This window comes from Theropithecus gelada, chromosome 3, assembly GCF_003255815.1.
Source record: "Theropithecus gelada isolate Dixy chromosome 3, Tgel_1.0, whole genome shotgun sequence".
Taxonomy (NCBI): Eukaryota; Metazoa; Chordata; class Mammalia; order Primates; family Cercopithecidae; genus Theropithecus; species Theropithecus gelada.
Genome location: NC_037670.1, coordinates 154934254 through 154955382, shown reverse-complemented (window position 1 = coordinate 154955382; position 21129 = coordinate 154934254). Strand labels below are relative to the sequence as shown.

Genomic DNA, 21129 nt, shown 5'->3' with positions numbered 1-21129 from the left:
TTTTCCATTTACTGACTTTTCAGTTTGACTGCACCAACACTCTCAATGACCAGCTGCTGGAAAAAGTGACAGTGCAGATGGAGCCATCAGATTCCTATGAAGTGCTGTGTTGTATCCCAGCCCCCAGCCTTCCTTATAACCAACCAGGAATATGTTACACTCTTGTTCGTTTGCCTGATGATGACCCTACAGCAGGTACTAACCCTTAGAAGGGAGGAGATACTTACGTGATTCAGAATGCATTACCTTGAGAGCTCTTCAGCTCTTCCAATGCTCAGTTTAAGAATGTGATGCTTTTCTAGAATTTAATGTAATGATAATGAGTGTGTGTGTGTATGTGTTTGTGTGTGTGTGTGAATATATATATATATAAAATTGGTTACTGCTGCAGAAATAATTTTAAAACTAAATCTCTGAGTAAAATTTGCTAAACACTTAATCTTAAAAGAGAAACTGAGTGTGTATAGCACAAAAAGGAACTCAAGCTTTCTGTTGGAATAATGTGACCACTTGTGACAGTTCATATACCTGATGTCTCCTATGAAGAATCTTGACCCACTTCTCCTCAAAGTTTCTATCTAGTTAGATTGAACTTGGTTATGTAGTAGATGGTTGACATTTTAAAATATATCATTTTTGAAGGTCCTGTAGCATAAGGCTGGTGTCTGAGAGCATGTCTCAGCCTAGTGAGTGGCTTAGCCAACCATGTGTGTCCACATTAAGAAGGGCTTTTAATTCCCAGCTTGACCCATATGCAGTCTTTGCAGGGGGAAAAACAGCCCCTAAAAGGCAGCCAGCTAGTGTCAATAGTAGTATTTACTTATTTGGAGACTTGGGAAGGTCTCATGACCTATCTCTTGTGAATGTCAAGTATTTGTTCTACTTGATTCCCCCCACCACCATTTTCCTCCTTGATTTCTTCTCATATTCATTGCACAATATTCATAACTGTTACCCAATTTTCACAGAAATAAGCACACACATCACATTTATGTTTTGAATAACTTTTACTGCTCATAAGTACAGGAAAAACAGAAGTTAAAAAATTAACAAATACTGGGGAAGTTACAGAGTTACAAGAAATCATAAAAGCACTAGTAAATAGTTATCCCTGGTCATCAATCAGTTACATTTTGGGGCTTAACCTGCTTTCTTTTAGCCCCTCTCCAAACTCCCTTCTTAGATGTTGGTTCCTGGGAGCCTCTGTCCAGTCTTATCTGTGTTGGGTGATAGACCAGGCTACTCAGACTCTAGCACGAGGTAGATTCAAGTTGGCACCACTGCTGTGTCTGAATCCCAGGTTGTTCCCTCTGGCCCTGGGTGGAACTCTACTTCTATCCTCTAGCCACCCTGGATCCATAACCCCCTGAGTAGGAAGGCACTTTCCTATCTGGCCTCTAGTATTTCTCCTTTGAGCTCAAGGTTATCTGGCTTTAACCTTTAATTACCTCCTTTATCCCTTTGTGAGGTTTCTCTAGTTCCATTTCCTTATAACTTCGCTTTCTCTCCTGGTCTGTTTTTCTCTCCAGTTAGATTTGTCTGAAATATGTCCACGAGCCAGTAATTAAGCTGGCTCTACTCTTAAGTAAACCTAGTTTTATTTACCCTTTTCTAAACTAGTATTTGGGCCCAATCTTAATGTAGTCCTGTGGCTTCTACCATTGTCTGGAGAGATTCTGCACTTCGTCAGTTCTTTTCCAGTAGCCATCCTTCCATGTTTCAAAATTCCTCCCGCTATTCTACCTCTCACTATTCTACCTCTCACCAACATCCTGTTTTTTAAGGGATGCTATTACTTTGCCACTTACTTTCAGAGGGAAGTGAAATGCTGAACCCATTGAAGAATCAGTCCCTTGCCAATTGAGAATACTAGCTCTTCCCACTTCCCCAGGTTCATTTTGCTAACTAATAACTCAGGTGGCTCACACCCCAGGAAGTATTCTTAACAGAATCTAAGAAGTACAATTTTATAATACCAAAATACACAAAACAGCAATATAGAAATTACATATAGCATAGGAAAAAACCAACAACAACAACAGAAAACATTTCCACCAAGAGAGAAAAAGAGGAGAGGTTTTCTTGCCCCTGTTCACTAAGGATTTTTAAAACATAGATCTTACAGATTAGCCCAGAGATTTCAACATTTGGTCTGCTGGCTATGGACTCTTTTGCTTGATGGTTTGATTTTTGTTTATAAAAGTTTGGCATTTAGGGAATTGTTTAAAGTTTCGTTAGTAGTAAGTTTATATTTGACCCATCATATACCTACTTAAAAACAAACTCCTTTCTATTTAGTTTTTGTCAGAATTCTCAAATTTTTAATCCATGGCCAATCTAAAGTCTATGCTATGCAATGAAAGAAGTGAAATACCACGGCATAGATGGTAATAGGTATCTTCTACCCATTCCTTCCTTTTTGCATTTTCCCATCACAGATATTCCAAATTTTACCTATCACCTCAAGGTCTTAAACATCAATATGTCTCATTTCAGAAAAATAATGTTTTTCCTTATAATCACAGTGAAAAAACAGAAATTCTTGGTTGTTTCCTTCAACTTGAAAACAGTATAGCATAATAGAAAGAAATACGGGTTTGATAGATGAGGATTTGAATTCTGGCCCTGCTACATACTGACTGTGTGATCTTGGACAAATTATTTGATCTCTTAGAACTGTTAGAGGATAAAATGAAATGAAATAATAGGTAAATTGCTTCACATGGTGCCAGACACATAGAACCTTTTAGTGTTTGATTCTAGAATTATCCACTTTCTTCCTTTATCTTCTCTAAAAATGAAGTCTTCTAGAGTTCAAAAGACACGTATCCTCTAATCTCTTCCAGAAAGTTGTTCCATCAGTTATCCTTTCTTTGATCTATCTTTAATCTTTTCTACTCCCCTTACTTTATAAATGTATACAAATCTACCCTATCTGAAAAAATTTGCTGTAACCCAACATCAATATATTACCATAACACCTTCTCGCAAAGGTTGGGCAATTTCTTGAAAGACTAGGGACATGCTAATAATTAGTCCTACTTATTATCTTTCTTCCTCCAAGACCTTGTCCTTTACCTAAAAAGTTTTAGAAAAGCCTTTAAGGCAGCATTCCTTCTAAGCATTCATTCTCTTTCAGCAGCTCTGTTTCCCCTGAATATTTATTGCACCTGTAACAATATATATTATATACACAACATTCTACCAATTGTTCCCCATTTTGGACCTTTTTAATGCCACTACCAACTTAACTTTTTATTCCACTGCCTATTCAGAACCATTCTAATCTTTATATTGCTTTTATCAGGTTTTATTGTATCATATTTCTTATTATCTGGAACATTTCAACAAATATTAATAACTTATTTTAAAACAGTCTTTAATAGAAAATACTCATTCTAAGATCAGCTGTAACAGTACATGTATGTGAGTTTATTTTCTCTGATTTTCGTTGGAAATATTGCCTGCCATATAATGATTCATAATTATTTTAATTTCTCGACTTTCTGCCTACACTTCCTTAAAGTGCCATCTTAAGCTACTATACAATCTGATGGATTTCGAGGTCTTCTCTGAATCTGTAGTTGCCCTTCCATTATTTTCTGTTCAGTATTAACCATATTAACTTGGCATTCTGTACTAAAAACACAACTTCAGTTAAGTAAGATTTGCCTCAGAGTTTTTTACTTTTAACACTTCCACTCACCCACTGGGATCCATATTAATGAGGCTCAGTGAAACTGCATTCTTCTAAGCCAAGCATTTAATCTGAATTTTAACTCAAATACTAAAAAAAAGCAGGATTGGTAGAACATTATGATTCAGCCACCCTTTCCCCTTCCTTTGTCACTAGAATTTGTTTCAGCCTGGCTTTAAAATCAATATTCCTACAGTCTAACCCATTGAAAGATCTGCCAGGATTCTCAGTCTGAGATCTCCTTATTTACCAACTCATTTCTCTTGTACATTCCTCCTCAAACTCACTGAAATTGCCCTAATTTCCTTTCAAGCCATCTTCCTATTTGGTATCCCTTTTCTACCCCATCATCCTCAATGTCTCTAATTTTTATTGCTGACCTTACTTAAATGATCTTATCTCTACAGAATGCAGTTTAATCATGGTATACCCACTCATTTCTGCCTTTTGCCTTAGGGGAAAAACAAAACAAAACCCTGCTCTATTGGTACTGCCCAGTCTTTGTTCATCTGTCCTTGAAATTTCGATTCACAATGTGAATATGTATAAGCTTCCTCCGTGACCCACCTCCAGTGTTCAAAACATTTCCTTCCTGTTCTCTTGGTGTCCAACATACCTGCATCCTTGGCTAGTAGAAGTGACTTCTGAGGATTGCTGATGAAGCTCATCCTTCAGACTCCACTTCATAAACCTATCTCTACATGGGACTGTTTATTCTCCTGACTCCAGCATTCATCACGTGTTTCACTCAAGGAGCTTTAAGGCAGCCACCAAATTCTCTAATAACAAGTTCTTTCTATGTACTTTTCCTCTTTGCCATTATTCCATACTTTGGATTAAGGGGCAACAATACCCACCGTACCAACTCTGACATTCCTAAATCTCAAAGTGATTTAAACTGTATACTGTCCCCTTAATTTCAATCTTGTTAAACAGAGTAATACTTCCTTCTCATTTTGGCTCTGCTGATTTTGTTGGAGACCACATTAAACACATAGTAACCTATGTCCAACCCCCACACTTGCAAATTTTACATTGTTAATTGTTTGCTTTCAAAATCCTGACTTAGTGATTGCCATCACTGCCTTCCATATCGGTTGGGGTTGCTTTACCGTCACCCTCTACAAAGTTTCTTCTTTGTCTGTTTTCCCATTCAATGAAGTAGTTACCATGACAGGTGAAGTGTTGTTACCCCACTTGCTTGTCGTCTAGGATTTAACTTCTATTCCCTAAAATTTTCTTACACTCAGCCATGATACTGAACATACCACTGACTTGTCCCTGAGATTTGTCAGTGCCCCCACTTTGGGAACTCTGCATTCCAACTTCCCCTATTCCATGTCAGCCCTTTTACTGATACTAAGCCCGGCAAAAATTAATAAGGTTATGTCCCCTCATCACACCTCTCCTTCATTCCTCCCTTGGCTTACCCACACCATGCTTTCTCCTCCATGACCTGTGTCAAACACTTTGCCCCTTTTGGGCAAAAAGGAGGATTCTCTACGTTCACACCCACACTCTTGCTCTTGGCATGCCTCCCTTGCTGCAACACATGCCCTGATCCTCTCAACAAGCTCACCTCTCTAAGCTGCTGGGCTCCATAACCTGCTCCAACTCATTCTTCTTGCCCATTGGGGAACACCTCTCGTCTGTCCTGCTCTCCCATATGCTGCAAACGCACCCTCTGCTCTCGCAGCTCCCAGCTCCTGGGCCCAGGCTGATCGTNAACCCACCCCCCACCCCAGATAAGAATCACTGATGTGGACGGCCACTGTGACTCCCTATGGCCACCTGACTCCCTGACTCCCATTTTATGCCTGGAGCCTTCTTGTGCTTGCATTTACTATTGAAGATCATTGTTTTGAAGCGCCAGAATGCCCCCTTTCTACCAGTTTTTGTTTGTTCATTTTTTTGCTACTTCTTTCATGTGCTTTTTATACTTATTACTTTGCATTTTTCATGTTTTTCGTATGCTAACTAACCTGGTAGTCTTCCCATGGAAGCACTTTCTTTTGCATACTTTCTTTTCTTCCTCTGGCATCCTTCCACCCCATTCTTCCCTCCCCTTGTTTCTCTACTCCACAGTCACCCTCTGACTCTTGAAAAGGATTTCTCTTAAAGATCTACATTGAAACTTTTACCCTTCAGTACATGAAAGCGACCTATACTCTAAACCCCCTTCATATCAGCCTGATAGCTTCCATACCCGTACAATATTTTCTGTTCTTATTTTAATATTTTCTATCCTTGAGGTTTACATACTGTGACACAGGTGGCAAGATTCCACCTTTAGGACTGCCTCCAGTTACTCCCTGCTCCTCTTATCCCCATCATGCATTCTTTTTGCTGTACTATAGTATTTTCGTTACCGTCATTCATACTGTTAATCCATGCATCTTTCCTATCTTTTCATTATTATTCAGGATGTTTTCATCTCATTTTTGGATTTTCTTAAAGACTTTCTTAGTCCTACCTTCCTACCTGGAAGCTCATTTGGCAATCTGTTCTGCACCTCTTTTTCTCTTCTTTGACACTTTGAAGCCCCTGTGCCACCCATAATTTGTTCACCACTGTCTTTCTGGTGCAGTGAGCAACCCTTTCTAGATGTGGATGTGCACCCTTCAATTCCATTTCCTGGTTTCCTTTCCCCTGTCTCAGCTCGGTTCCTCTTTACTCATTTCTGAACTTCTTTCCTCCTTTTTGGAATCAGATTTAAGTATACTACTCAATGTACCGTGCCTCGCCACCTTTTTTTTTTTTTTTTTTTTTTTTTTCTTTTCCTCCCCCTTTTTTTTTTTTTTTTTTTTTTTTTGCCTTTTTCTAATACTCTATTCAGATGCATATAGTTGTCTTCTGACTTGCTTCTTTTCTACCTCACCCTTTTTCCCTTCTGTATCTTTGGTCCATCTTTAATCTTATAACTTTTCTTAATGTATGCTCTTGTTCTTCTGACCTCCTTGTTTCTGGGTCTCCTTATTGTGAAGTGGATTTGCCCTGTGTTTACTTAAGTTACTCTGAAATGTTGCCAAATCCATGCAGTGCTCTTTTTAGTGTCCATCAGGTGTTTTCTTCCTTATTCCATATGATATGATTATAGTAGCAAATCTTGTTTTTTAGTATGTTATCCTCGCATGACTTTTCCCATCCTAAGGTAAATTTTAAATGCCTTTTCCCTTTATTTTGTTGTTTTTCTTTTTCTGCCTTGGAAGAGCACATTGTTATCCACCCATCCACTGTGTGTCACTCCTCTGCATTCACTAAGATCTTCCTGTCAAGCACCTCCTTCTCTCCTCCATTCACTGCTCCATCCCTTTCAGAATTTCTTCTTTCCAGCATACTGTGCTGAACTGCTTTGGTTCTCTGTTTGTTCCTTGATAGGATCCCTGCCACTTGCCTTGTTTTATGTACACTTTACTGAATGTGTCGCTAATCTTTCTGTCAATTGCACTTTTTAATGCAAATGTACTTTCCTGGACACTGTCTCTCTTATGTCCAATTTTTAGTTATTTTATCTCGTCCCTTTCTTTCTCTTAAAGGGAGACCTTTAAGAACTAACTACATCGTTGTCTTCTTGACTCAACTTTTTAAGTAAAAGCAATTTTCATTATCCTGTGTGCTTGAATAATAATTTTTGGTAGCAAACAATTATATTGCATTATCTTAAATTTGATAAAGCTCTTACCCATCTCCCTTAAAACAACTCAACCTATTTTCTCAATCATCACTAAAACACTATGATTAAAAAAAAAAAAAACTTTTAAGTATTTCTCATAATATATGCCATTTTAAAGGATAATGACCTAATTATTTAACATATCATCAGTTCATTAGCAGACATGTTTGTGTGTAGTACAAAATGGTCTCATACTATAATAAAGACTATAATTGCATTTGCCTTTTATACTGCAAGGAACAATGGAATGTTTTCAGTATAAATAACAAATGCATTACAATTTTAAATAAAATATATAAACAAGAAGTTTTTTGGAAATACTGACTTACCACCTGATGAGCTGCTTGAATTGCCCCACTCATATTATGGGGAAGATGACAGGAATACTGCACAACACATTTAACATCCTTCAGCATAGGGAATAAGCCTATCGGCACAAGAGCCACAGCAAAAATATGCCATCTCAAGCAGGCTTGGGTGCAAGCTAAAAGTTTTTGTTAGCACAAGAATGCTAACTCACTGCGCCAGATTTTCTAAGTACTTGGTGAGATGTATATATAATGTAAATCTTTTCATATTAACAAGTATTTAGGCTGTATGAACAGATAGCTGGTGATATCTGAATTCCTCATTCTGGTCTCAATAATATTTCCTGTTTCATACCTTGCATATTCCAAACCCAGACTAATTCATACTTTTTTTTTCTCCAACCAAGCATCTTCTCCTCTCCCTTTTCCTTTCTTCTTTTTTATATATACAAGTCTTCTCAGTTGCTTCTCTTAACTTTCAGCGAATCCTAACATTATTTCTTAACTTCTTGGCCAATTTAACATCATATTTACTGCTATGTCCTTTCATAACTCCCTTGGAATATCTGCCCTGCCATATCGTAAATATTCTACAAATCATTTACCCACTGACTCTAGAATAAATGAATGCTGTATTATTCTCTGGATGTTAACCTTATCATGATTCCCAACCAGTCCTCAACCAATAACATTCATTTGTTCTGCAAAGCAAATCCCGACCTATACCTGACAATCCTCATGTTTTTAAGGTTTCCACCAATGGCTTCTTATCAGGATTTATCTTAATTCATCTCCTTCTAACCTTCCCTAGCAAGCAGTCACTTAAGAAGTAAATTTCCCACTAAGACTTCAAGTGCCAGCCTATCCAACTTCTGTTCTTTTTTAGACTTCTGATCTTTTCTCATTCTGTATTTGGTTCTTCTGCGATCTGACAGTTCTGTTTCTTTAATTTATACTTGATCTGTTTTCTTGTTTTTCCACCTACTCAAAACTGCTTTCTAATTCATACAACGTCCCATTTATTGACTTGCTATCCTCTGTTTATTTTTTCTATCATGAGCTTTGGCTTAAGTATAGAGCAACAGCCATTTTTCCTATTATTATCTGTGACTATTCAAATAATGTCTTTCCATTTACAAACAACCTGAACATTTCCCTTCTACTCCTTTTCTCCTTTTTCTCTTTCTCCTTTGGCTGCAAACTCCTTACATTTTCTCCAGCATTCTTTCTTCATTCAGCTATATCATTTAGTGGATATAACCATCTCTTTTGGATGTTATGTACACTCTTGATATTCAGCACTATTTAACCATCTTCCATCTTCCTTATTTCTCACTTGGTACTTAATCTCTTCTCACCCTCCATTCAGTCTGGACGTCCTGGGATCCCTGCTCTGACCCATTTTAAGTCCATCGCATTAATCATTCTCTAACCTCCCATTCTGTTGACTCTACCAATTGCTTCAAATCTTTTTCCAACACAGCTTTCTGGGCAGCAACGTATACTCCAATTCTTATTTGCTATGTTCTCACTCCCCTCTTTTCTCCCATGGTTGGTATCTAGCTTAACGTACAACTCCACTGAACTTGTAATTCTGATTCTCGGTGCTCCTCATCCTGGCCCTCCTTATACCCTTCCCTGTTTAACATTTTGCAAAATTGCATTGCATGCTCAGCACCCTAACCTAAACCATGCCTTCTCCTTCCTTAATTTTAGCTTCAGATTTTCTCAAGTTTTTCCTTCTCTACTTTTTTTTTTTTTTTTTTTGGAGATAGAGTCTTACTCTGTTGCCCAGGCCGGAGTGCAGTGGTGCCATCTTGGCTCACTGCAACCTCCACCTCTGGGGTTCAAGCAATTCTCCTGCCTCAGCCTCCCGAGTAGCTGGGATTACAGGCATGTGCCACCATGCCCAGCTAATTTTTTTGTATTTTTAGTAGCGATGGGGTTTCTCCATGCTGGCCAGCTGGTCTCAAACTCCTGACCTGAGGTGATCCGCCCCCCTCGGCATCCCAGAGTGTTGGGATTACAGGCATGAGCCACTGTGCCCAGGCTGCTCACTCTTTTTTTATACATATATTAATAGTTGCTCTTACAGCCAGTTCTAACATAATATTTCTTTTGTGAGCAAATCTTAACATACTTCAGCAAGTTCCTCCTAATTTCCTTTATTTGCACTGTCATATATATTAACATCACCTTCCATCGATAATCACAGTGATGGATACACCCTTCTCTCAAGGTATACTCTTGAGGTATACTCCCTCAATGCCATCCACCTGCTCCACACCAAATACAGATCACCTTCTCACCAAATAAAGCACCCACCCATGCTTTCCAGTTGCTCTGTCAAACCAGTGTCTTTCAGGTACTGTCAGTAGCTTTGAATCAAGATTCACCCTGATCTTCCCCCCTAACCTTTCTATCAACCAAGCCCTTTAATTAAAACTTTTCATTCCCCCAAAATTAATACACCCACTTCTTCCTATCTTGATGTTGTATTTGCTTCAGATCTTTTTTAAAGAAATATTGCACATATAGTTGAGACTTCCTCGGTATCACTCCCCAAAATCATTTACCTCTCTCCTTTCCAAGAGAAAATCACTACATGAATCTGATACTTATCCTCATGCCTATTTTCATAATTTTACTATGTATCCATAAATAATACGTAGTGCTGTGTTTGCAGTGCTGTATAAATGTATATGTATGCGTTCTTAATAGAAAAAAAAAATTCCCATCAAGACTTGAAGAGCTAGTCTGTTTTCTGACTCCTGCTCGTATTCAGGCCTTCGCTGCTCTTCACCATCTACACCACTCATTGCAATCTTCAACAACACACATTTCACCCATTAGACCCCTTCTGAGATTTGACAGATTTCTCCATTACAGTTCTTATTTGTCTTTTTGCAACTTGACCACTCAGAACCCTGCTCTAATTAACAGTGCTCCCATTACTTAGATGAAAACCCCTTTCTTCTTCTTCTATTATGCTCTATCATATCTTATCCATTTTGGCTACTAGCATTAAATTATCATAGCAACGGATATAGCATTATACTCTTGAGGTTTACTTCCCTCATGATTCCCTACCAGTCCTCAAGAAATACAATTAATTTCCTCTACAGACAAACTACTCACCTACCCTCCCTAAATGGTCAATACCCATGTATTTAAAGGTTGCTAGCAGTGCCTTTTTAGGATAATACATCTTAATAAAACTCCCTTAAACTTTCTTATTAACCAAGTTTTTAACCAAAAATTTCTACCTACAGCATCAAGAGCTAATCTACTAATTCCCATTCCTGCCTGGGTCCCCGAAGCTCTGTTAGATGCACCATTCATTACCATTGGGCCTTCCCACCCAATTTGACCACTTGGGCCCATTTTGAGATCTTAGCAGTTTCCCCTTTAAAAACACAACTGATCTGCCTAGTTGCCACTCCACCTACTCTTAACTTTTGTCTATTTTATACAATGGTCCTTTACTCAGCCAGCTCTCTCTTCCTTCTTACTCCATCGTAACCTTGGTCCAAAAATGGTTCCTTTACCCACCAGTCAATATCTGCCATTCCTCCAGTCATCCCCTCACATCTGCAGGAACTCTTCACTTTCTTCTTCCATTCCTTTCTTCCTTATTTTGCCCCAGACAATCATGCTGCTGATTCTTCTACGTCCCTCCTTCTTTCAGCTATCACCTGTGTGTCATTCTTAGGGACTCCATGGGTTCTTCTGGATACTCCCCTCCCCTTGGGCACTCGCTGCTCAGCACACTGCCCTCTGCCCTTGCCACATTCTCCATTGCATTTGCCTGTGCTTTCAGATCTGCCTACACTTTCATAGGATTCTTGCCACTGGCCTGCCCTTTATGCCCATCCCACTTAGCCTCTCTCACCTCTCACCATACTGACCAAACACATTACTTCTAACGTTTTTCCAGCAAAGCTTCCTGGACAGCAAAACCTTATACCCGTGTTCTTACTGTGCCACCTTCTTACCTTACTGTCTTCTTCTTAATACACAACTCTGACAAATTCCCAACTCATTTCCTAATGTTCCCATTTAGCCCTCTTTAATGCCCTTCCGTATCTGTTGTTTTTCTACACTGTGTGTTCTGCCCCCTACCTCATTCACATGTCCTCTCACTCTATTTAGCATCCAGCCTCCATCTTTTGTTCTCTCCTTCTTTGCGATTTTTGCATACAAGTCTCCTCAGTTGCTTCTCTCACTTTTGGCAAGTCCTAACATTCTTAATTTTTGAGTACATCCTTAATGTCCCTCTCAGAACGTTTCTCCAAATTTCCCTTTGGAGGCTTCCCCTGTATAGCCTAACCTTTCATAGTGATGGATACATATTCTTTTTGAGGTTTCCTCCCCTCATATCCCCACTCTCTCCCTCATTCAAAACCAGTTTTCTACTCTTCAGATAAGCCTTCCCTTCCCCTTAGATAGCATCTAACCTGGCTTCTTTCTTTTCCATCATGACCTTTCGCACAAGTATGGTGCCAAATACCTCCAATTAGTATCATTGACACTTTTTTTGGTCAATACTAAGTGATGCCTTCTCGTCTGGAAGCAATTTTAACTTCACTATTGTACACCTTTTTATTTTGCCTTATTAAAACTATATTCAGCATCCCTCCTTCATTCAGAGACTCTGTGTATGTCATTTCCATAGATTCAGTACTGTCTTTTGGATAAACAGACCCCTCACACTCAACACTCACTGTTCAGACTGCACACTGGATCTGAGGTCCAAAGCTTCCTGAACAGTGACCCCTCATAACCTCAATTCTTACCTAGCCACATTCTCTCCTTCCTCTGTCTTCTTGAGTGGCTGTGACTGGATTAACGTAAAATCACTCTACCAGAGTTGCCACTCTCCCTGTCCCAGTATTCCTCATCCCGTCACGCTTCAGTGCCCTTCCTCACTAGCCCACTTACTGTGCTGCAAGTGCAGCCTCCAGCCTCATTCATTTATCCCTTCCCTTTTGAATCCTCCATCACCTCCATTCTTTCCGTCTCTCCTGTCCTTTCATTCAAATCTCTTCAGTTGCTTCTTCTAATTTTCAGCTAACCCTAACACGACAGTTGCTCGAAGAGGCTCTTTATCAGAATTGTTCCTAGCCTGCCTTGTCTAAAGCAGTGGTTCTCCAACTGCAGCTGGTTAAGACAAGCTGCAGGGCCTTACCCCATGATGTGGTTTGGATCTGTGTCCCCACTCAAATCTCATGTCGAATTGTCATCCCCAGTGTTGGAGGTAGGGCCTGGTGGGAGGTGATTGGATCATGAGGCCAGTTTCTCATAGATGGTTTAGCACCATCCCCTTGGCGCTGTTCTTGTGATAGAGTTCTCACACGATCTGATTGTTTTAAGTGTGTGGTACCTCCTCCCATCTCTGTCTTTCTCCTGTGAAGTGCTGGCTCCCCACCATTCACCTGCTGCCATGATTGTGAGTTTCCTGAGGCTTCTTAAGCCATGCTTCCTGTACAGCCTATGGAACCTTGAGCCAATCAGACATCTTTTCTTTATAAGTTACCCAGTCCCGGGTATTTCTTTATAGCAATGTGAGAACAGATTAATGTATCCTGAGTTTCTGACTGACTAGGTTTGGGGGAGGGGAGAAGAATTCAAATTTCTAACAGATTCCTAGATAGTGCCATGTAACACATTCTAAGGAGCACTGCTCTCAACTTCTCCCTCAACCAAGCCCTTTAAAAATCTTCCACTAAGGCATCAAGAGCAAGTCTACTGACTCATTCCTATTCAGGTCTTTCCTTCTCTCCCATATGCTAGTCACTGCAATCTGGCCTTACACCTACTATATTTGGCCAGTTAGGCCCATTCTGAGATCTGGCAGGATTCTCCGGGCATCTTGATGGCGCTGTGGTCTTTCTTATTACCATGCCACCTTTTCAGAATCGTTATCTAGTTTATATAATGCTCCCCTTAGCTTTAACTCCTCTTCATGTCTTTTGGCCCAAATACGGGACTATCTCGCCAGTCAGTCCTGCCATTCTTCAAATGACCGTTTCATCTGGAGGCAACTATGTTTTCTTCTATTCCTTTTTTCCCTGTTACCTGTCTTGCCCTAAAGATGTACGCTACCTTATCTTCAGCCTCCCTTCTTTTAACTGCCATCTATATTTCATTCAGATGGACTCCGTCTCCTCCTGAATGGCACTTCCTAGCCAGATTCTCTCTAGTATCTGCCTCTCATCTGTAGAAAATCTTCACATGACAGAGTAACTTCTAAGAGTAACTTTATTTAATACAGCACTTTCATGATATTCATTTGTTTTTCCCCTTTGGTGATTTGCCCTCCCTTATCTTAATTATATAGAGTATAATTTCATCTACCATCTGTACCTGGAAACAAAGAAGTTTTACCCTTTAGATGGGTTTCCAATGTAATCTCCAGCCACTCCTCTCCCAATATTAGTCATCCATTCTACAAACTACTCAAAGATCTATCCTGGTGTCTTTAAGTGCTGCCCTGTTAGGGCTCATCTTAATCCACCTCCTTCTAATCCTTCTAATTAAACTTCTCACAGAAGCTTCCCGTTACTTTTCAAGCACCTCTTCTTCCCATTTTATCTACTACTTTTCAAAGTCTGCAATTAAGAGCCAACATTTGACGAAATAGACCCACATTTAAAGGGTTTACAAGATTTCCCATTCTGGGAAACACTTTTCTCATTTTACCTGTCCATGCCACTCCACCTATGCACACCTACTCTTTGTATAGTTCTCCCTTTACACAGTTTCCAGTCTCTCCTTATTTAATCTTACATTTATGGGGCTGTATCCCTCCTGTCAAAACCTGCCAATCTTCAAATGACTCTATCTCTTCTGCAGGCTCTTCCACTGTTTTCCCCAGTTGACCCTAGAAAAACAACTGTTACTTAGTCACTTGTTTTTTCAGCTACAATCTTGTGTATCATTCTCATGGATTTAGTCTTTTCTTCCTCGTCACCTCCACACCACTCTGAACACTTGCACTTTCAGTTCATTCCAGACCTTCATAGGGTTCCTGCCACTGCCTATGGCTAGAATCCATCCCATTTCAACTCCTTGACCTTCCACTCTGTTGGGCACACTTGCTGCTTCCAACATCATTCAAGCAAAGATTCCCAGATGGCACTTCCTCAGGACACCAGTTCTTATTTATCTCCTTACTCTGTGCATTCTCTTTTCTTCTTAACTCATATCTCTACTGCATATGCAGCGCTGCCGTCTTCTGGTGTTCCTCATTCTGGCCCTCTTTAATGCCCTTCGCTACCCATACTTTTTTTTTGTTTTTGTTTTTTGGAGACAGAATTTCACTCTTGTCACCGAGGCTGGAGTGCAGTGGCCTGATCTCGGCACACTGCAACCTCCACCTCCCAGGCTCAAGTGATTCTACTGCCTCAGCCTCCCAAGTAGCTGGGATCAGAAGCACCTACCACCATGCCTGGCTACTTTTTGCATTTTTGGTAGAGACGGGGGTTCACCATGTTGGCCAGGCTGGTCTTGAACTCCTGACCTCAAACGATCCACCTGCCTCAGACCTCCGAAGTGCTAGGATTACAGGCATGAGCCACCGTGCCCAGCCCCTACCCACACTTTATATTCCATACTCCAGCCTAAATCCTACATCTTCTCGTCTTTTAGCTTCCAGCCTCCATCTTCTCTTCCCCTGTGATATTTTCATTCATGTTTCCCTAGGAAATGTCTATCACTTTTAATCAATCCTCACATAGCAGAGTAACTTCTAGGCAACTTCATTGGAACACTGTGCAATAGTTTACAATATCTTAACTGTCAGTCATCCTTTCACTTGCCATCTCTCTTTTCTTTTTTTGAGACAGAGTCTCACTCTGTCACTCAGGTTAGAGTGCAGTGGCGTGATTTTGGCTCACTGAAACCTCCAGGATTACAGGCATGTGCCACTACGCCCGGCTAATTTTTGTATTTTTAGTAGAGACAGTGTTTCATCATCTTGGCCAGGCTGGTTTCAAACTCCTGACCTCAGGAGATCTGCCAGCCTCGGCCTCCCAAAGTGCTGGAATTAGAAGCTTGAGCCACTGCACCCGGCCCTACCATCTCTCTACAGAAATAGATATAGACTTTTTTTTAAAACTTCACTCTTCATAATCACCCATTCCCCATCTAGTAGCAGTAATCCATTCTCTGGACAAACTACCTGTTCACACACTCTTAATAAATCAAGCCTAATATTTCTAAAGTTGCCATCTATAACTTTTTTTTTTTTTTTTTTTTTTGATACAGAATTTTGCTCTTGTTGCCCAGGCTGGAGTGCAGTGGCGCGATCTCGGCTCACTGCAACCTCCGCCTCCTGGGTTCAAGTGATTCTCCTACCTCAGCCTCCCGAGTAGCTGGGATTACAGGCATGCGCCACCACACCTGGCTAATTTTGTTTTTTTTTTTTTTTTTTAATTCAGTAGAGACAGTGTTTCACACTGTTGTCCAGGCTGGTCTTGAACTCCCAACCTCAGGTGATCCACCCGCCTCAGCCTCCCAAAATGCTGGGATTACAGGCGTGAGCCACCGTACCCGGCCCATCTATAGCTTTTTATCAGCATTCACCAGTTAATAACTTTCCTGTCAAGCAAGTCCTTTAATTAGCCATTCCCTCAAAAGCTTCAAGAGCTAGTCTATTGCTTCCTCCTACTGAATTCCTTGCTCCTTACCCTTTCTGTGTATTTCCCATGCAGTCAGCCATTTAGACCTAGAAAGGATACCCCATTCTAAATCTTTATTCCACACCTCCTCTGCCAGTTGGCCCTTCCTTATGTAATATTTTCTTTCTTTTGCTTTCAGTGTCTTATTTCTTACTCTCTTATGACTTTTGGCCCAGCAATGCTGTCTTACCTTCCCATTGATGTGTGTCATTCCTTAGTGACTAACTCCTTTTCATCTGAGGACAACTCTAATGTTGCTTTCCTAGTACCATTCCTCCTTCCCTTTCTGAATTTGTCCTAGAGAAAAACCCTCCCACCATTTGTACAGCATTCCCACAGACTCAACACGATTTTCCAGGTAGGTGTGTATTGCTTATTTTGACACTCACTGCCCAACTTGCCTCGATGTCCTACATGCTATACTGCACCCATTCCTTCTCAGTTCAGTCCAGACCTGCATAGACTGCTGCAGTTAGCCTGTACAGATCCATCTCTTTTGCCCTCTTTCTAATCTTTTGCCCTAGTGACATACCCTTTTCTTTAATTATTTTTCTAACAAAGCTTTCTGGAAATGCCTCATAAGTGTCTCTTACTTTGTCATGGTCTCCCCTAGGTGGTTGAGACCTGGCAGCTCCCTCCCACCTTTTCCACTCTGCCCTTTGCCACACTGCGTGTTCTGTACCCTGGCCCAACTCACATATCCCTCTCCTGTCTTAGCTGCCAGCATCCATCTTTTCTATAATTCACTGGGTTCTTTTCTTTCTTTCTTTTTTTTTTTTTTTTTTGAGCCAGAGTCTCACTCTGTCGCCCAGGCTGGAGTGCAGTGGCGCGATCTCAGCTCACTGCAAGCTCCGCCTCCTGGGTTCATGCCATTCTCCTGCCTCAGCCTCCCGAGTAGCTGGGACCTGTACAGGCACCGCTGGGTTCTTTTCATACAAATCTCCTTAATGGTTGACTGTCATTTTCAGTGAATCCTCACAAGACAAGCCTAATTTCAGAGACCAGTTTTAATGCAGATCTTCAGGGCATTCTTTCCTGATTCCCTTTGGTGTTTGTCTTCCTTTGTTTGTGTAACTCTTATCTTTACATTATGGCAGTGCATTCAGTATTTTCTTGCCATGGAAAGCCCCCCCCGCCCCACCTCCTCGCCCCATTTCGTCATCCTCTGTAGCGGCTTCAATAGATTACTACCTGGACTTCCTCAGATCCCTGTAACCTCTCATTGTATCAGTCAAACCATTTAAGTAAAAAATTCCCAAGGTTTCAGGAACATTATCTCTACTAACACCATTCGTATTTACTTCCTTAATATCTTTCTCTGTATCAGGTCCTTACATGTAAGTGTCTTCTGTCTTTACCTCCACATAAAACCCAGCCCCTGTGCCCAGTCTGTGATCTACCTTCATACCTGATGTTGTCTCTTTATTCCTCCTCGTTTGCTGTAGCCTCTCTGCTTAATTGGAACCACACTGGGTTGCTATTAGCTATTTGCTTAATGTCTCTCCTGACTCTTCATTCTAACTTGATCATGACCTTTCCCCTACCATATCCTGTATCTCTTTCATTGTTTAAAAAAAAAAAAATGCCTCACCTGACCTATTCTGGCCTTGTGTTAACTTTCACTTCCTTCTTTCTTTCCCCTTCTCCCTGAAGAAAATCCTGTCTTTATTAAAGCACACTTGTTCTTTCCTCAACCCCTAATAGCATTGAAATTGAGTCTGCAGACTTGATAGGTTCATTCTTGCCTGTATGGGGCAACCCACTGCCATCATCTGTTTTCGGCGGATTCTGTTGAATCCATCTGCTCTCTGAATTCAGACCCATTCTTCATAGTCCCCACTAGTGGCTTAAATTAGGCACATCTTGTCTAGCTTATCTCTAACCTTTCAATCTCTTGACTGCCTCAGCTCACCAGAGCCTGTTGGAAAATCATTTGAAATACAAGGTATTTTACAATTTATTCCGAAACAAATTCTCTTCTCAGCACCTAGGCATTAGCTTGCCTCCTACTGTTTCCAACTGCCCCATGGACTTTCTAGCCTCTTTCCTTTTGCTTGTTTGTACATCTTCCTCTGCTTGCCCAAAGCTCTTTTGCATCTTTTGAGAGCCAATTAAACTACTGTGTCGTTTAACATTTTTTACAGTTTTCCCAGGCTGTTGGTTAATCCTGCACCTTCACATGGCACTCTCTTAAAACTTAAAGGATCTATGGCACTGAGTTGTAATGTCATAGATAGATCGCACACACACAGCCTCACACGCTTACTTAACTCCTAGACAGCTCCTAGAGACAGAGGTCATGTCTCAGTCATCTTTTTATCCAAGTGTCTGGCACATAAGCTTATACCTTTACATATAATGTCAACATGTATTGACAGTCACTACATGTATGGATGGATGAATGGATGGAATTTAAAGTCAAGACTGAGCAGATGGAAGTCTTATTACCCAACCTGTCATATATGGTCTTTATATCTGAGCCTGTTCTTTCCTCTCCTCGCCTATCCCCCAAATAACTTTTTAACTGCCCCAATATCTAATATTTTTGTACCTGTAAGCTTTTTCCAGACCATAGATAAGATCCTAAATGCCTTTTCTTCATCCCTGCTTGCTAAGTCCCCTCCTTCAAACATTTCAGAAAATCCTGTCTTCTTTATAAAGACTTCACTTTCCAAAAATGTACCCCCACCTCCATTTCTTATTACTTAACACCACTTGTGTGAAAACATACAACTGCCCACTTGCTTTTCCATTTAAGACACTGACTTTACCAATAATAGAAACTCATTACTGACCTCCTCACTTTAGGCTGAAGGTTGACAGATAAAGCAAGTTCTGTCTGGTGATTTGTGGGCCCGCCATCAGTCCACAATCTAAAGATAGTATTGAGGTGCTGATGAGATTGGTCAATGTTAATCTGATGATCTGTATGCTTTTTTTACCATCGGTTTTTTTTTTTTTTTTTTCGGTCAGGTCCTACAGCAGTGGTTCACAAAATACTATTTTTCAACATTTAGGCCTCTTTGAGATAGGCATGGCAAAAAGCCCCCAAAAGGACCTCTCTGCTGCTTTCTTCATACCAATAGAGAAACAGTTTGCCCATGTTATCATTCCTGTACTGCTGTAACCCACAGCGTGGAATAGACTTTACATTCATGCTTTGTGAGACTGCCTTTCTGACCCGCTTGCAGGCTGCTTTTGAGAACCACTACCCTAGAAAACAGGGCATGTGTATTTAACTGGAAAATGTGGAACACAATGCTGAGTACAGGTGGCACTTCCTAAGAAATGATGGAAACTTCTCGCTTGCACTGCCCACTGATGCAGGTTTGCCTGCCTTCTCCTCCAGTTGCAGGCACCTTTAGCTGCACCATGAAGTTTACAGTCCGGGACTGTGACCCTAACACTGGAGTTCCAGATGAGGATGGGTATGATGATGAGTATGTGGTGAGTCTTCCCAGCAGAGAGACTTTCTTTGACACCTTCGCAGCACTAAGTGACTTCTGCCTTGAGAGAACATTTTTCTAGGAGCATCTGACATAAACTTATGGGATTTCTATTCTTCTGAAACAGATGACAACTTAGGAGGACCTGGACTAACCCTCCTCTGTAACTGGACAGCATCAGGCCAGAGATAATTGAGATTTACCACTTCATCATTAAAACAAACTCACCCTTTTTTTTTTCTTTATAATAGGGATAATTAAGAAATAAAAATAATTACATGATTTTCATTGAGATCAGTTTTATTTAAAATGATTTGGGGTCGGGGGTTGGTTTTGTTTTTTGGTTTTTTGTTTTTGCTTCAGCAACTGTTAGTTTATAGCCAGATCATGGATTAAAAAGCCTTCACAGAATGGAGGGAAAACTTTTAAAAATATCAACCTCTTAGTGAATGATGAGAGGGTACTGTGTGCCCAGAACTCAGTGGTCAAGTGTGGGTACAACATGACTACTCTGTACCTCAGGGCTACAGATGTTGATCTGAATTTGGCTCTTGCCAGATGTTCTGTTTTCTTGCTTTCCTTTGCTAAGGGCTCCAGCATTAGATTTATCCAGACTACAGAACTTAAACTATTTTGGTGGTAGAGTTTTCTCTAGGCTCCAGAGAACTATATTAATTCCTTTATCTTTGCCCTATAACAGAAAGGACTTTTCTTTACTGACTGCTTGTTACCCACTAGCTGGAAGATCTCGAAGTGACTGTGTCTGACCACATTCAGAAAGTACTGAAGCCTAACTTTGCTGCTGCTTGGGAAGAGGTGGGAGATACCTTTGAGAAAGAGGAAACCTTTGCCCTCAGTTCTACCAAAACCCTTGAAGGTGAGACCCATTTTGCTATCAGTATATTGCCTGATAGCAATATAACACCTAATAGGTATATTTGTTACTCCAGAAGAACTCCTTGTAAAAAAAAAAAAAACTTCATAAATCTCTTACTTAAAAGGCCAGCACCCTGTCTTCATCATCTAACTGATCAGCCATTTTCTAGTCCAAGTAGCCTCCCTCTACACATCACCAACAGCCCCTTCCACCCCAGCTCCCAGCATAGACTGGTGCAGAGGGAGATCCCTGTGCTTTACTTTTCTAATACTGTCTCATACATCTTCTCAACACAGAGGCTGTCAACAATATCATCACATTTCTGGGCATGCAGCCATGTGAGAGGTCCGATAAAGTACCTGAGAACAAGAATTCCCATTCGCTCTATCTGGCAGGTAAGAAGCTTCCATCAGATTTTCCTTCCATTTTCTTGCAAAGCTTAATAGG

The 21129-nt window shown here is 40.6% G+C and overlaps 1 protein-coding gene across 1 annotated transcript in view; it reads left to right on the top strand.

Annotated features, from left to right (window-relative positions):
* COPG2 (coatomer protein complex subunit gamma 2) overlaps nt 1-21129 on the top strand; it is a 143335-nt gene that overhangs the window by 121233 nt on the left and 973 nt on the right. Inside the window, exons 20-23 of the mRNA XM_025378337.1 lie at nt 24-195; nt 19709-19806; nt 20544-20682; nt 20979-21077. Coding sequence (XP_025234122.1) covers nt 24-195; nt 19709-19806; nt 20544-20682; nt 20979-21077 — 508 coding nt within the window. The remainder of the gene's footprint in view (nt 1-23; nt 196-19708; nt 19807-20543; nt 20683-20978; nt 21078-21129) is intronic.